Below are 17503 nucleotides of genomic sequence, written 5' to 3' on the forward strand. Positions count from 1 at the left end.
TGCTGGTTCTAGGTTTGGACTGCGAAGGCCTGGAAGAGGCAGGAAAGGACCAATTTTTAGAGGGCCAATGCCTACTATATCTGGGAGGCTGTACTTGCAGGAAATCTTTAACAGTTTGCATAGAAGTAGCTTTTTCCTCCATCTTTTTAAGTACTTATTCTGCTTTGTTACCAAACAGGCAGTCTTGGTTTAAGGGAGCATCCAGCAATTTAGCTTTAACATGATCTGGCAAAGATTGCTCCTTAAGCCAGGCATGCCTTCTAAGTACAGACCCAGTGACAGCAGCTCTGCAAGATGCCTCTAGTGAATCAAAACCACATTGCAAAGTATGTTTTCCAGCTTGTTCAGCAGAATGCATTAAATCCTGTAACTCTTTATTTTCAGCACAGTCAGGAATCAACATAATTTTCTGTTTAAGCAATCCAATAATATGCTGCTGAAACTTTAACATATGAAAATGGCAGTTTAAGGCCCTAATGGCCAAGGTTGCAGAAGTGTACACCTTCTTATCCCATCTATCCAGCACCCTGAAATCTCTATCAGAGGGGGTAGGATTTTTGGCAGTAGTAGCCTTAATGCCCTTGGGTCCCTGTGAAATGGTCTCAGGATCCTCAGTAGGATTTTCAAAGAGGAATTTGTGAGAGTCAGAAACCCTGTAATATCTATAAGGTTTTCTGGGAGCAGGAGGTAAAGATTCAGGGGCTATGCTAGATTCCGAAAAAGCATCATCAACAATGTCCAGTACAAGGGGGATAGCTAAAGGCCTGTGATGGAGCAGGAATAAGAAATCCCTAAGCCTCTTTTTGGAGTCAGAGTAATCCTGGCTTTCCCAGTGAAAATGCTCCCTACGAGTATGCAAGGTTTCACCAAAAGAGAAATCCTCTGGAGGGGAAGGAGAGGGAAGAGAGACCTCTGCATCAGAATCCTTATAGGTAGATAAGGGTAAATTCTGGTCTGAAACAGAAATGTCAGAGTCCTGATCAGAAGAATCATAAGGAAACTCAGTCCTAGGTCTCTTAGAGGGGAAAGGGTGGCTTCCCCTGATTAGAGTAATAAGGTCTTCAGCCATTCTTATCATTTGTTTTTAGGCATAGAGGCATGACCTTGCAGTCTGGGCGTCGGTTTTCTAGGCATGGATCGAGTTTTAGGCCTTGAAGAAGATGGTGTTGGTTTAATATGCAAGTCAGTAGGCCTGAATACACCCTCAGAAGCCAGTGCCTGCACAGTGGCTCCAGACCCATCCAAGGTAGAGACATCCGCAGGTTCCACAGTTGAAGCATCTTGCGGCATACCGGACTCCGAATGGGTCTCAGTAGAGGCCTGCGAATCTGAAGTAGCGGGTATCAGGGGCTGCGAAAGCACCTCACTGAGTACTGGTGAACTGGCGACTGGCTTAGGAGAAGCGTCGTCGGCAGCTTTGGACTATGCAGTCTGTCTCTGTCTTTATCTTTGCATTTTTTCAGAATGTCGGTAGTCGGGTGGCTTACCGAAGCCATACCTGAATAATTGAACTTAGTACCAAAATATTTAGAAGAGTAAATAAACCAACGATGAATAGTTTGTTGTTTAAATAAGGCACAAAATCAACAATGAGGTACGTCGTGGTCAGGGCCTAAGCAAAGAATGCAGTACGAATGAAAAACATTGTGAGGTACTTGATTTCCACAAGAAATACAATTATTAACTTTTACTGACATCAGTTTAGAGCAAGAAAAATGGGGTACTTAGCTTAGTTGAAGACTTCGGTTCTGAAACTCGAAAATGAAAATTTCAGGAGTCGGCTGACCAGCACTTGCGAACTGCTTCTGCTTCGGGCACCGCACAGCATGAAAGACTGGGGTAATGGCGTCAGATGCATGCTTTATACCCCTGACTACATGGAAGATGAGACAGCAACCGACGCAGGACCCAAGACTTTGATAATCAGGCCGACTGAGGGCTACTGCAAGCAGATAACCCAAATGTGATGACTGCAACAGTCAAACATGAAGAACATCCACAGAAACCTCCTGGATGTCTTTGCAGTCATGAGGTGGAGGTAGGCATCCTACAGATCTCTTGAGCACATCCAATCATTTGCTTTAGACTGAGAAAAAAATCTACACTGCATTTTGATCATTCAGAAGGCCTTTTTGATATAAAGGTTTAGGATGTTTATGTCTCAATGGGTCTGAAATGCTTGTTCTTCTTTGGTACTGAAAAAAATCTTGAATAGCCTCTAGACCCTCTCTGGTCTGGTGAAACCTCTTGGATAGATCATTTTTCTAAAAGAGAGAGTATTTCTCTTCTGGACACTATGTTGTTGAGGTGAAACCACCAGGAAGCAACTTGATTTGAAGGGATGGTAACTGGGAAAAGGGAACAATATAGCCTCTGGATATTATCGCTCTCATGGAAGAACCCTGCATGATGGACACCCATGCAAGGAATTGAAGAAGCAAGCAGCCTCCAATTGCTTCCAGAGGGGAGTAGTCAGGCAAGCCTTCAGGGACACTGGTCCTGTTTTCCCTGAAAGTATCCCTGATTCTATGGACCTTCACGACCTCTAGGTTGGCATCCATTGACTGGGCCACCTCTGTCTTGGCCAGCCCCTGCTAGAGGTGGAGTCAAATGGTTGATGCTAGAATTTCCTAAACAATAAGGATTTGGACTCCTTCTGATTATTGTGGTAAGATCTCTAAGGGGTCTCAAACTGGACTTCTATGACTAAAGTCTTTCCTTCCTGCTTTTATCTTAGAAATTTATTTTCTGTAGTTGGACTAAATAATGAGGAACCACCATGTAGGGCATTTTTGAAGGATGCCTTAGAAATGCCTATGAATTGACAAAGGAGGAGCTAGGCAAGATGCCTCATGGTAACGCCTGTGCCTGCTGCCCTCGTCAACCCATCAGCAGCACTGTGAAGAACCTGCATGAGAATGTGGGTAATGTTCAGTATCATCCTTACTGTAGCCCCTAGTTTTTCTTAGACTGTAGTGTAGGTGGTCTTTACAAACAGTATGAAGCCCATCCTGCTAAGACTCTTTGGAAGTGGTTCACATGTGTGCCACAGTTTAACACTCTCAGAGCAAAGGTGCTCAATGTTTATTCAAGCTTCCCTATCCTTTGCTGGGAACACCTTGCTGGGTGAGTGGACAGCTGCTGTTGGACAGTTATCACTTGGCAGCTGCTGCTGCTGCTACAATCAAGGAGTCCACCAGAGGTTCCTTGGACCAGTGCTGTCTACCATTAGAGGGATGGAAAATCCTGCTGGGCATTCCGCAGATAGCATCTGAGGAATTGTGCTACCACCATGCTCTTCTGTTTGCCAAATGGAAGTAGAAGGCACTGAGTGATAAGCCTTAAATAACACCTACATATTGTGAACGGGGAAGGTCTGCAAGCCAGGATCTCCCTTTGCCTCATCAATTTAAGCCCTTTCTGAATGTTGTGTCTTCTGGAGTAGACTGTGGGATACATCTTGATCATCCAAGTCAGAGTATGAGGTGAAACGCTTTGCAGGAAAGTCTGTGTGCCTCTTCTTGCACACCTTCTTTCTAGGAACAACAGAGGCAGTCAGACTCCTCAGAGGACCTACAAAGACCATGCATAGGTTGTTTGATGGTATCAGCTCAGCTCTAACACTGGGATTCCTGATAAAGTAGCTGAGGCAAAGACTGCAGGGTGTTCAGGAACAGAGGTGGAGCTGTGTCAAAGCCTTCAAAGGAGAAGCAATCATCCACTCTATAACCTTCAACTCTGACCCTAGATCCAGTGGTACAGGAGAGGCCAGACTCAGCATTTCATCCATCCCCACCGAAGTGGATCTCAGTGGCACCATGGAAGGAATCACTGATACTGATGATTTGGAGGGCTTTGAGGAGGCATTCTGTGCTGAAGTGTTGAAGGTCAAAGTCTCCAACACCAAAATAGCCACCAAATACACTAGCATTGAAGATGGAGCCAAACACCTGATGTTGAGCATTCTGTCATGAGATTCAGTCAACACTGAATATCTTGGCATTGAATGAATCATATGAGAGAAAAAAAAAGCCAAGGTAAGGATAGTAATCAGCTCCAGAAGCACAAGCTATGGGTGGTGGCTTGGCTCCAAAGCCACTGATGCTGAAACATACATCAGAGAAAAAGCAATTAAGGGAGATGATGGGCCAACCCAATCTGCCATAAAAACAAAGGGGGATGGGACAGCACCCATCTCAATCTGTATCTTCAGGAAAGCTTTCATCATGTATGTGAGAAGGTGGAAAGAGATCTAGAAAAAATCAGGTGGTTCCCGCTCCGAAGAATGCTTAGTGACAAACAGCTTCAGAAATTTTTCTGAAATTATGATTATTTACTTTGAAGGAGGAATAGTCTGATGAGTAAGGTGGGATCCAGGCTTGGTACTTTTGCAACTGTGGAAAGACTGTGGTCATCAGACGTTCTGTTTTGGGGTTCAGAGTTCCTTTCCTTTCCTTGCCCTTTTCTGGCTTCTCAGAAGAAGGGTCTGGGGGAAGAAGATTCTTTAATATTAACATGTTTTGGTGATCTACTAATGATCAGGCTCAAAGGACATACAGGTAGAGTATTCTGCAGACACATAATCTGGCTCCAGGCACACCATGCAGTGGTTAAAAGTGCCCTGAGGTAAACTTTTGTGGTCATGCTTTGCACACTTAATGAAGGTCTCCTTGGGCTTATCCTGTTTATCGATGCCAAAACAAACTAGACTATAACAGTGATCACTCTGGTGGATTAGTGGGTAAATCCCTTAGTACAGCCCAGTTGACTTAGTTTCAATTATCAGTTTGTGGCTGATAACGCAGCAGGGAAGATAGGAATGCCCACCTACAGGGGAGGGTGATGTGTGGGAAGGGTACTCAGAGAAAAAGGAGTTTTCTGATGAAAGACGGGATGCCAACTGCAATGTGCTCAGCCAAAGGTGTTGGAGAGCTTGCTAATAGTAGCACCATGTGTTAGACAGGAGGTGGGACAGCAGAGTTTGCCTAATGCAAGTCCCCTGATGCAAGCCGAAGCACAGATGTCAGGGAAAAACAGGAGTAGGATTAATAAATAGAAGTCCTGCCCCACCCCAACCCAGCTGATAGTAGGACAACCACCACCACCAGAATGCCCTTAGGATCCATGCTAGAGGTTAATTCTGTAATACTGCAGGGGATGACTGGAGTGGCCAGTGGACCTAGCATGGACATGGGGCATTAGGACAGCTGCCGGGATGATTCCAGGGGAGGAAAAAAGAAAAAAAAAATACAATAAAAAATAAAAAATCTACACAAAAGCACACAAACATAACAAGCACATTATAAAATGTAAAGAATTACAGAAATAAGTTTAATTATAGCAAAATCTATACTATAACTATAATAATTATAACAACTATAATAATTATACCAGTCACAACTTTAGCTCAGTTATTATTTTTCTTACATAAATGGTTGTTGGACCTATTGCCCAAACAATGTGAGGGGTTGAAAGATAAACATCAGAAAAGTAAAAAAAAATTCTTAGATAACTTTTACGTTTAAGCAGACGAATCTCGAAGGAGTTACAAATATCATACCTAAAGATTGAAAGATGATGAAAATAGGAAAAATTGCTAACAAAAGGAGAAGCATTTACCTGAGATCAATATTATCTATCTGAACACTGAATGTAGCAAACAAGATCTGAGGAAAGGTAGGGCTCTTAGCAGATTAATGGATAGAAAGATCTTAAATGAGCTCAAGTCTAAAAGCACTAGTAGAGCTGGATTAGACCTGACCAAGTACAGTTGTGTACATTTACCATAAATGTAGATGTTCGAGTGTATTCACTGCTGCAGTCATCACACTTGGGTTATCTGCCTGCAGGTAGCCCTCAGTCAGCCTGAATACCAGGGTCTTGGTATTTCTGCGTCGGATGCTGTCGCCTCATCCATGACATCAGGTTGTCAGGGGTATAAAACATGCAGCCGACGTCATTACATCAGTTTTTCTTGCCTCAGATGTCAGGAGCCCCCAAAATAGGAAGCAATCAAATGGTGTGGAACACCTCCAGTAAAACGTAAATACCATTTCCATAAGATATGGCTAAAAAAAAAGGATAGGTAAAAAGTACAGAAAGACAGGGGGCTGGAGGGAGGGTAACCAGGACTGCAACAGTGAATACACTCGAACATCTACATTTATGCTAAGTGTACACAACTGTACTATGTTCTCTTGTTTCACTGTTGCAGTAATCACACTTTGATTGATTACGAAAGCTGAGGAAGGGTAGAGGCAGTCAAGACATAGTAGGGCTGGCTAGCAGGCATTGTAAGACTGCTGTGGCAAATCCAGTTCTGGATTTGGAAAAGATAGGTAAGTGGTAATGCTTGGTGAAGGTGTGTACAGAACTCCAGGTTGCAGCTTCCAGGATGTCCCTGTTAGGGACTCCCCTGAGAAAAACTGTAGAGGTTGACATAGCCCTAGTGGAATGAGGCCTGATCCCCTGTGGGGTAGGTTTTCCATGGTGTTTGTAGCAGAAATGGATGCAGTGTGCTATCCATTTAGAAATGGTTTGTTTCAAAATGGCCTTGCCCTCTGCCCCTGTAGCAAAGCTGACTAGCAGCTGGTCAGATTTTCTGAAAGGTTTAGTCCTGTCAAGGTAACCTGAGCTGTCTGTGCACGTCCAAGGAGTGTAGGATCCTTTCCCCTTTATTCTGAGGATTAGCAAAAAAGGTTGGCAAATGGGTGGACTGGTTTAAAGCCACACTGGATACCACCTTGGGCATAAAAGATGGGTTAGTACTGCTGGAAGATAATGAAGGGTTCCACAGCCATAAGGGCCTGTAACTAAGACACTCTTCTTGCTGAAGTGATGACTAGCAGTAAGGCTGTTTTCCAAGAGAGGAATTTTAACTCTGCTGTAGCAGCAGGCTCAAAAGGGGGAAGTGTGAGCTTATCTAGTACAAAGTTAAGGTCGCAGGCAGGAGTGTGAGCTCTCCTTGGGGGTCTTAAATTGTTAGCCCCTCTCAGGAACTGTTTGATCAGAGGGTGAGAGAAGAGGGGTGGCTCAGTATTGTAATGAGCTGAGATGGTAGAGGCATAAATCTTAATTGATGAGCAAGATAGGCCTTTGTGGAGCAGCTCTGCTAGGTAATCTAGGATTTGAGGCAAAGAGGGCACTGCTGTGTCCTTCCCTTGAGACTGGCTCCAAAACAGTATCTATTCCACTTTTCTGAATACTATTTCCAAGTACTGGGCCTCCTGGCCTCAAGGATAACATCCAACACCTGTTTGCTGAGGGTTACTGGTGAAGTGTTCAGGGAATAAGCCAGGTTGCCAGGTTCAGGGTTTGCAGCTGAGGATGCAAAATCTGTCCCTTCTGCTCGGACAGTAGAGAGAGGGTCTGCTGTAGGTGCCAGGGTGGCACTTCTGTCAGACTGCACAGGAGAAGGTACCAGTGCTGGCGTGGCCAGTTTGGTGCAATAAGGACTGTCCTTGGCCTGTCCTGTTTGATCTTGAGGAGTACATTTCGAAGGAGGGGCAGAGGGGGAAAGGCACAGATTTGAGAGGTTTTCCCATGTGAAGGATAGGGCATCCACTTTCCAAGCTTGGTTGTGGGGAATTCTGGTGCAAAATTTGTTTAGTTGATGGTTTTGGGGGGACGCAAAGAGGTCCACCTCTGGTGCCCCCCATCTGTGTATTAGAAGTTTGAATGAGTTTGGTTCCAGTTTCCACTCATCTGGATCCATTAGATTTCTGCTTAAGTCGTCTGCCAGTTAATTTTGTTTGCCTGTCAGGAATGGAGCTTGCAGGTGCACTTGGTTGCTTAAGGCTGTGTTCCATAGATCCATGGCTAACTTGCAGAGTGGGTAGGAGTGAGTTCCCCCCTGCTTGTTTATGTACCACATAACTGTGGTGTTGTCTGTCTTTATCAAGAGTTGTCCTGGAAGGATAAGGTATTTGAAGGCTGTCAGTGCATTCTGTACAGCTAACATTTCTTTTTGATTGATATGGAGGTGAATTTGTCCTAGGCTCCACTTGCCTTGAATACATTTGCCTGCCATGTGAGCCCTCCCATGCACAGTCTGATGCATCTATCAGAGTTTGGATGGCGGGGGTTGTGAGAAATGTTGTGGTTGCAAGCCTCTGCACACCAAAGGAACTCTGTCCTTAGGCAAGGAATGACAGGAATCACTACTTCCAGGTCCTGGGAATGTTGACACCTGAGACTTTTTAAGTACCACTGAAGGTTCCTCATATGCAGTCTTGCATATGGAATCAGTAGAATACAAGAAGCCATGAACCCTAGGGCTTGCAGTATTTTTCTTGCAAATAGCTGGGTTTGGGTTGTCAGTAGTTTGAAATAAGTTGTCAAATAAACCTGCTTTTCTGGAGTGAGGAATGCCATCTGGGAAGTTGTGTTCAAGCTTGCTCCCAGGAATACAATCTTTTGGCTGGGTACCAGATGTGATTTCTTTTTGTTGATGGTATACCCCAGAGAAGTTAGGAGTCTCCTTACAAACATCAGGTGCTGAAGTAGCAATTCCTGTCTGCCTGAATCAGGCAATCGTCCATTTATGGGTACATTTGAATATTTCTCTGCCTGCAGTAAGCAATGGCTGGAGCCAGGCACTTTGTGAATACCCACGGCGCAGTAGATAAGCCAAAGGGAAGTGCAGAGAACTGATAGTGCATAAAGCCTGCCCTGAAACATAGATATTTCCTGCAAAATTCCCCTTATGAGGATGTGCAGATAAGCTTATTTTAAGTCTAGGGTGACTAGACAGGAGTCCTTGGCTAACATAGGAAGAAGCTGCTGAAGTGTAAGCATTTTGAACTTTGCTACAACCAGAAAGGTGTTTAGGGTTGACAGATCTAGAATAAGGTGCCAAGAGTTCTTTTTCCTGGGCACAAGGGACAGCCTGGAGTAGAAACCCTGTCCCCTTTGTTCTGTTGGCACAGGTTGAATAGCCCTAATACTGAGAAGAGAAAGTACTTGCTTTTGGGCCTCTGTCCACTGGTTTGGAGGAAGGTCTGGCAATCCGATTGGGGTTGGCAGAGAGTGGACATTGAATCTGTATCCCTGGGATACAATGTTTAAGACCCATCGGTCCTGGGTAATATACTGCCAGTTTTTTTGCACGCAGGGCGAATTTTCCTCCTAGGGGTGCAAGTACTCGGGCATGGCTGGGAAGGATTAAGGACAAGTCATTGTGAACTTTTTCCATAGGGGGTGACTTACCACTCCCCATTTTTGAGGAGGGAGCACTACATTGTTTAGATCTGTGCATACCCTGAGACTTTAGTCTTTGTGGTTTGTTGCCCCTGGGTTTGGGCTGAGAAGATCTTGAAGGGACTGGAAAGGACCAGTTTTTTGAAGGCCAATGCCTACCAAATCTAGGTGGCTGTACCTGTAAGAAATCTAACAGTTTGCATGGATTTAGCTTTTTCTTCTATCTTTTTAAGAACTTCTTATGCTTTAGAGCCAAACAAACATTCTTGGTTTAATGCAGCATCGAGTAAGTTTGCCTTGACATGGTCTGGCAAGATTTGTTCCTTCAGCCAAGCATGCCTTCTCAGAACTGACCCAGTGACAGCAGCCCTGCAAGATGCTTCTAAGGCATTAAAACCACACTGCAAAGTATGTTTACCAACTTGGTTTGCAGAATGCATTAAGTCTTGTAAGTCCTTATTTTCTGCACAATCAGGAATCAACATTTCTTGTTTAATTAGATCAATAATATGCTGCTGGTACTTCAACATTTGAAACTGGCAATTTAAAGCTCTGATGGCAAGAGTTGCAGAGCATCTATCTAGAGCCCTAGAATCCCTGTCTGAAGGGGTAGGGTCTTTGGCTGTAGAAGCCTTAATACCCTTAGGTCCCTGGGAAATGGTCTCTGGATCCGCAGTGGGATTTTTAAAGAGAAATTTGTGAGAGTCAGGTACTCTGTAGTATTTGTCAGACTTTCTAGGAGCAGGTGATAAAGTATCAGGGGTAAGGCTGGATTCCATGAAGACATCATCTACAATATCCAGGACAGGGTGAATAGCTAGAGGCCTATGCTGAGGCAAGTCTAAAAATTCCCTGAGTCTCCTTTTTGGACTGTGGGTAGTCCTGGAATTCCCAGCGGAAATGCTCACTTAGGGTATGCAAGGTTTCACCGAAAGAAAGGTCCTCTGGGGTGGAGGCTGAGGGAATTGAATCCTCTGCATCTGAGTCCTCAGAGGTATATAAGGGTATGTCCTGGTAATCACAGTGGTCAGAGTCATCAGACTCATGGTCTGAAGAATCAGAAAGAAAATCAATTATTTGTCTTTTAGAGGAGGAAGGCTGGCTTTCCCTAATTAAAGTAATACGGTCTTCAGCCATTCTAAGCATTTGTTTCTCTGGCATGGGAGCTTGAGAATGCATTTTGGTAGTCGGTTTCCTAGGCGTAGTGCAAACTCTGGGCCTGAGAAATTTGGTAGATTTAGTCATTAAAGAACTAGTCGGTTTAATACGAACATTGGAAGGTCTGAATACAACCTCAGAAGCCGGTGCCTGCACAGCGGCTCGGGCCCATCCAAGGTAGAGACATCTGCAGGTCCCATAGTCAAAGAAGCATCTCGCGGCATACCGGAATCTGAATGGGTCTCAGCAGAGGCTTGCGAATCTGTAGAAGCGAGTAACAGGGGCTGCGAAAGCGCCTCACTGAGTACCGTCCGACTGGCGACTAGCTTAACAGAAGCATTGTCGGCAGTTTTTGACCTATGTGGTCTGTCTTTATCTTTGCGTTTTTTTGGAAGGTCAGTAGTCAGATGGCTTACTGAACCCATTTCGGAATATGGAGAACAAAAGCAAAAGAATTTAGAAACAAAAACAGACGACGAATAGTTCAGGCATTGAACAAGGCACAAAACTGACAGCGAGGGACGTTGTGGTCTGGGCCTAAACAGGTGATGCAGTGAGAATGAAAATCTGTGCGAGGTATTTGCTTCCCACAGGCAAGACAATTGTTAACTTTTTCTGACATTGGTTAGAGCAAGAAAAAAGGATCTCCAACGGGGTACTTAGCTTTGGAAGACTTCAGGCTTGATACTCGAAGAATGAAAACGTCAGGTAGCTGCCGACCGGCACTTGCGAACTGCTTCTGCTTCAGGCTCCAGCACGGCAAGAAAAGCTGATGTAATGCCATCGGCTGCATGTTTTATAACCCTGACGACATGATGTCATGGATGAGACGACAGCATCTGACGCAGAAATCCCAAGACTCTGGTATTCGGGCCGACTGAGGTCTACCTGCAGGCAGATAGCCCAAGTGTGATGACTGCAACAGTGAAACACAAAGAACATCTGGCTTGCTGTCCATCAACTGCATTAGACAAACAGGAGGAACAGGAGCTGATAATTTTAGTCTTAGCAGACGGTTCTTATCAGAACAGATTCATAGGTTCACAGATTAGTACTGGGCTAACTACCTTTCTGGGCCACTTTAAGTCTAGCCAGTTACCACAAATGAAAATCAAACTCTGCACCTTGCATCTGTAAGGTAAACACCTTAACCATAATGCCAACCTCCCACTTAGGGAGGCTCTATGTTGCAAAACACATTCTGTTGACCAGTGCTAATGACAATGGAAGCATTAGCCCTGAAAAGCATGCAAGAAGGGCAAATTCTGAGGCTACACTGCAGCCCAAATTCCTTCTCACCTATACATCACACAGCTTTAGAATAACTGTCTTTAAATTTAATGGGGAAAACTACACTTGTTTGATTGCAGAAAGTGACAGCCTATCTAATTTGCTGTTTAATTGACTTTCATATTATTTTACGCCTTTCCCATTTTCTGTCTGTTCTATGGTAGACTGAAAGTCTCTACACATCCATTCTCCATCACCATTATGGTCTATTTCATGTTTTTTTCCTACTTCATGAACACATACCTTTCTCTATTAATATGTTTTTTTTTGTTTGTTTTTGAAATGTGCATGCTGTTTCCAATCCAACACTGTATTTTCTATTATTTGTGACTATCTCTAGTTTCCAAGATATTTGTTAGCATACATTTCATGTTCCCCTGACATCTCTGACCTCTAGAAAGAAGAACTCCAGCTCCTTAAATCTCTGTTCATACACTTTTACCTCCAATATACACCCCTGTGGAGCTGTCCACTGTGTTCTCTCTAGCAGTCTGATGTCTCTCTACATATATGGCTTCTAGAACCACATGCAATCCAGGGATGGCATAACCAGGACAAGCTGAATACAAAAACTATTTGCTTTTGTAGTGTATTCTCCTGAGGATGCAGACCACCACTTTGAACACAGTTAATGTTAATCTGACACACTGCACCCGGTCATCCAAACCAACTGTAATTAGCACTATCAGGTTATTTTCCGACTTTGCCGCTATCAGTTCTACTTACCAGCTGCTAATTTCCACCAGAGATTTTGTGGCCCAAGTAGAGTACTGTGCATTGTCTGTTGTTAGTCTCAGCTGTTGTGGTCCTGCCTACTTGGAATGCCGTCTTTATCTTCAGCCCATCTTCTACTGATCTACCAGTCCTTGTGTCATCTGTAAAAAAGTTTGACCATGTTCCCACTGATATATATTATGTGAACATACTGAAAAGTACTAGACCATGCAGTATTCTACTAGTCACTTCTCTTATCCTTGACACTATATCACTCACAGTGTCACCTAACTTATAAACATGCTATGTTTTACTCCATCATACTCATTCTTGCGCCCAGCTTCTGCAGTTTTCATGCTAAGTCAAAACCTTGACAAAATTAAGACACAGCAACTCTACTGGTTAGTCTAAGGCCATGTTCTCCTATAATCAAACAAAAAACTGTTTCAGGATTAACTGACAAATCTTCCTGGTCAGGAAAACATTTTGGTTGTCCTCAAGGTTACTTTGTTTTGGGATATAAACCAGACATTTCCTTAGAATGTTCTCAATGACGTTCCTTATCACCACTGTTACTCTAACCAGTAAGCAGTACAAAAGATTCTCCTTGCTTTCCAGGCACCTCCATCCCTTTGTGTCAGCGTACCATTCTTCTCCTCTTCCAGTAGTCGGGCATTTCTGTGCTACTTATCAGTAACCTTTTGAACAGCTCTACTAGTGGATCCACCAGCATACTAGTCAGATTCCTAAGGACCCTGGTAAGTTACATTAATGGCTACTGAACCTTGTCTTCCTCTTAGTACAGGAAGTTTCCCTTCTGCTGCCTCCTTCTCTAGCCTAGTGCTTTTTCTCTTCTCTCCTAAACCTGTGCCAGTACCCTCTCACCATGACATATTTTCCTCTCTTTCCTTCATCTGATTGCTACCTGACTTCCAAGACATCCTTTCCCATCTTCACTCTGGACAGTCAAGTCTATGCCTTGTGCTCTTCCTTTCTGTAATGCATTAAAAAGGCATTATTTCCTTTCCATATGCTGTCATTTGTCTTCTTTCTATTTACTGTTAATCCTCTAATTCCCTTTAATCTCTTCTTTTTCCTTACTTGTATTATTTCACCTCCTAAGATGTACTACTGGCCCTCTCCCCTATTCCTCTTTTTTCCTTTTCCTCAACCCTTTTTTGTAGCACAAGGTAGTCTCTCCCTGACCCATGTACTAAGCTTTTTCATCCATTCAGCTCGCAGTAAGTCCATTAACTTATCTTTGACATCTATGGTTCAGCATGATCCACCTCCACCACATGAAATCCTGCACCATCATCATTATTCTTTACTTCTTTTCCGCACCCTCCTTATTCTAAAGCACACAGTGGCATGAGGCATGATCACTCCTTGGATTGTTGGACTGATACCTCTGATTCAGGGGTGTAGCCATATTTTTGGAATTACCAACTTTCAGAATGTAACATCCCTTCTCCACAGGTTTAGCCCTTTCTCCTTACGGCATCCAGATTCTGGACAGTAAACCTTTTCGTTAATTAAAAAAGGTGATGCCTGACTCATTTGGAAAAAAAAAAATCAGTCAACCAGACATCCAGGGTGGAAAAGCCAGGTAAACTATATAAACACAAATATGCATGTTTTTGTTTAAATTCCAGTACATCTTGTTGCAGAAAACAAATTACTTTTAAAATGAAAATTATAAAATAATATGGTGATGCATAACGGGAGTACCTGGCTATGTCCATGCCCTTACCCCCCTCCCCACACCTTAGTTAAAACTACAAATAGAATTGTATTCGTTGTAGTATACTCTAACACCAGCTAGATGAATCTATTATAATCAAAGTCTCTAATCAGTTCACATTTCTTCAGCACTATGGAGCTTTGGATCCCCAAGGTTGCTGCTAGAGATTCAGATACTCCATTAGCATATTCTCTCTCCTCTTATCCACCCTAGTCTCAACCTAGCCTCTAATATTCCACCTGTGATTTGGGGGAGTTACTATACTGCACTGCTCCACAAGCAGTCCTCTTCTAAGCTTTACTTTAGCAAGTTTAACTTAACTTAACCTAGGTTCTGACTCTACTTTCTAACATCATGGCTTCTCTTAATTAAACCTTGCATTTGATTCCCTCCATCCCTTATGCAGACTGAAACTCTTCATTGTTCTGTGCACTCTTTTACCATCAACTTCCTAATACCCAGGAACCAACATGTTCAATTCACTCTTGCCACTCTTATAAATTAGTCAGTGGCATTCACCAGACGTGTTGAATGGTAAATGGATCACCCTCCTACCCTCCCATTTGTAACCTTTAGAGTTGGACAAGCTGGATCATCTTTTGGGACATGCTGAAAAAAAGAACTGCCTACTTATCCTCAAAATCATCTGTGACCATCTACATTCTCCTCTTGATCCAGAAAAGATAAATATTGCCAGCAGACTGGATCAGCCTTTCTTTCAGAAAGCAACCTACAAGCTGCCATAACTCCTTTCAAATATGCATACTTTTAGTTTAGAATAATGCAGCCAACACTACTCCCTCTTCTGACTCTTATCACCATAATTAAAAGTTACTGATAACTGCATATTCAGCTTCTGTATTCTGCTCTGCTGCATCTTCTGGGCTTACTCTAGAACTCTAAATATTGGCATACAGAAGAACCAATATATTGAAAATTTAAACTGCAAACATTTTTAAAGGGGGAGGCAATCCCCACACTCCGTTAATTTATATATATCAACCCCACCATCACAGCAACATGAAGGAAGGAGAAATCACCCAAAGCATAAGAATCCTTGTCAGAGCACACTTAAAAATCATATTAGATGCGATTTCCTACGAAAAACACTGATTGGCATTGTGTTTCTCAGCATTTGTACTTCTGCAACTGACACTCTGGGAATTTCACCTGAATACCTGTACAGTACTGTCTAGTTGTTATTTTTTTAACCTTTGCTGTGCCTACCTCTAACTGCCTACCATGTTACTTTAATCCAGTTACTGTGGACTGCCTTCAGCACATAGCATTATGCTTTGAGCTTTTTCAGCCCTAGCATTCAAAGTAATGTAATATACGATGCTTTGACATGACATATTAATCCCAGGGTCAGATTCAATACGGCCTACACTAAGTGTACACGACATGTATTCAAGAACATTCTTATCACATTTTTTGTGCTTTCTAGTCACTCATAAAGATTACATTAAGTGTACATGTAGTCTACACTTTGTGGTAACCTGTATGAATCCCTGTCAATATTTAAAGCTGCAAGAATATCAGTAGGAAAACTAAAATTATGAAGAAGAAGGTGTGAGTTCACTGAGTTGTCTGTTCACTCTGAATGGTGTACACTCAGTGTAGACTTTATTGAATCCCGTGGCCAGTCACACACACACACACATGTATATGTGTGTGTGTATATATATATACACACATATAAATATATATATATTTTTTTTAAATTTAATTTTTTTTTTACTGCATTTGACAAAATGTATCTAAGTTTCCACTGTTAGAAGTAAAGACTATGTAATTAATGTACACATTAAACTAAATAGTGCCAAAATAGTTATTTACAATAGGCATAAAGAAAACAAACAAAACTTTCTTTAAACATTTGTTCTAAAATATTTTCTGTTTTATGTACCTAATGTAAAGTGACACGGTCTTTGTCTCTTTTATAATCAACCTGCATTTCCCCCTGCAAATGCATTTACTCTGACCAAGAAATTGAAAAATAAAACAGACCAGATTTGAAGTACACCATATGTTCAACATCTCTGTGAGAAACTTAAGAAGAAGCAAAAATACAGAGTTACAAACTGTTAAATCAAACTCTCTCATGAAAGCCGCTAATGTCAAGCTAAAATGACAAACTTACATACATACATACACACATTAAGGGGCAGTAATTGCGATGACATGAGAAAATTCAGGAGGCAGATAGTACAGGTAAAAACAATATAACAAGAGCAAGTTACTGAAAAGAATAAGAACTTGAAACTGTTTATAAAAGCATTTCAGCAAATATAAAGAAAAAAAGAACTAGTTCACCAGGAAGGGATGATTCTATAAAAGATTAATTAGTTTATAAAATTAAAGCTCTATGAAGTGTGAAAATTACCATGCTTGTCTGCTGCACCTTCTTCATAAATGGCAGAAACAACAATCTTCCCAAGAGGGGAATCGATGCCTCCTTCCAGTACAACATCCAGGTTGCCTTCCTGTTCAGAAATATACAGTATTAGACAGGGTGGCTAGAAAAACATTGGCTATGATAATGTACACCATATATGTAAGGATTATCTGCAATGAAATAATTCAACCAGATCAAGCTTTTGTATAAACTGACTTTTGGTACTTTAGTACTACGCATCAGATGGAACAAAGGCAAGTAATTTCATAAAAGCAAACAAATCACTGATACCAGTCTAGAATCTTTCTTGTATAAAGATATGAAATATGCCTGACAAAGAAAGTTTATTTGTGCCAATAGCCATGTAAGTTTTCAGGCATTCATTCACAGTTATCTTTCTTGATGTCACGGCATGGTGGCATGAGTGGCCCTACTGGGTATTTACTTGCCACATAAGGTCTGTAATGGGACCCTGCATCCTTACCATGAGTTTCTACAAGTCTCAAAATCAACTACATAGCAGGTTTTTTTTTTTTGTTTTGTAGCTAACTGGTGCTTTACCATCCTTGTGTCCAGATGCTCTAACAAGAAATTGTTTTTATTTTAAATGCTTCTTGAGAATCTGGTCAAACACTCAATTTCAAAGTCCTATCTTTTGGATTATTTGTAATTACTGGCCAACACTACAACAAACTGACAATGGTTCACATAATCTAAAGTCCATGATACACATGTATGACTGAAAGTTAATTAACTACACTTACGGAGGAATTTAATAAAGCCTACACAGACTTTTTTTCTGTACGGGCATAGTGGCACAGTGCTTAAGCAAGCAGATGTGCGATCCAGTAAACAGTGCTAAGGGGCATGCACGAGCGTGCGAACACGGAGATGTCTGGGGCATGCAAATCACCTCACAAACAGGTGAACCACATGTAAATTAGGGTGGTACAGTAATCCAGCAAGCAGAAAGGCAGTCCCACAGACCCCGTGTTGGTGTC

The 17503-nt window shown here is 42.3% G+C and overlaps 1 protein-coding gene across 2 annotated transcripts in view; it reads right to left on the reverse strand.

Annotated features, from left to right (window-relative positions):
• Positions 1-17503, reverse strand: part of USH1C (USH1 protein network component harmonin) — a 3114702-nt gene that overhangs the window by 269790 nt on the left and 2827409 nt on the right. For both annotated transcript variants that reach the window (XM_044082874.1, XM_044082873.1), the window contains one exon: positions 16491-16590. In XM_044082874.1, coding sequence (XP_043938809.1) covers positions 16491-16590 — 100 coding nt within the window. The remainder of the gene's footprint in view (positions 1-16490; positions 16591-17503) is intronic.

This window comes from Protopterus annectens, chromosome 9.part0, assembly GCF_019279795.1.
Source record: "Protopterus annectens isolate FY-2018-M chromosome 9.part0, PAN1.0, whole genome shotgun sequence".
NCBI classification, from domain to species: Eukaryota; Metazoa; Chordata; order Ceratodontiformes; family Protopteridae; genus Protopterus; species Protopterus annectens.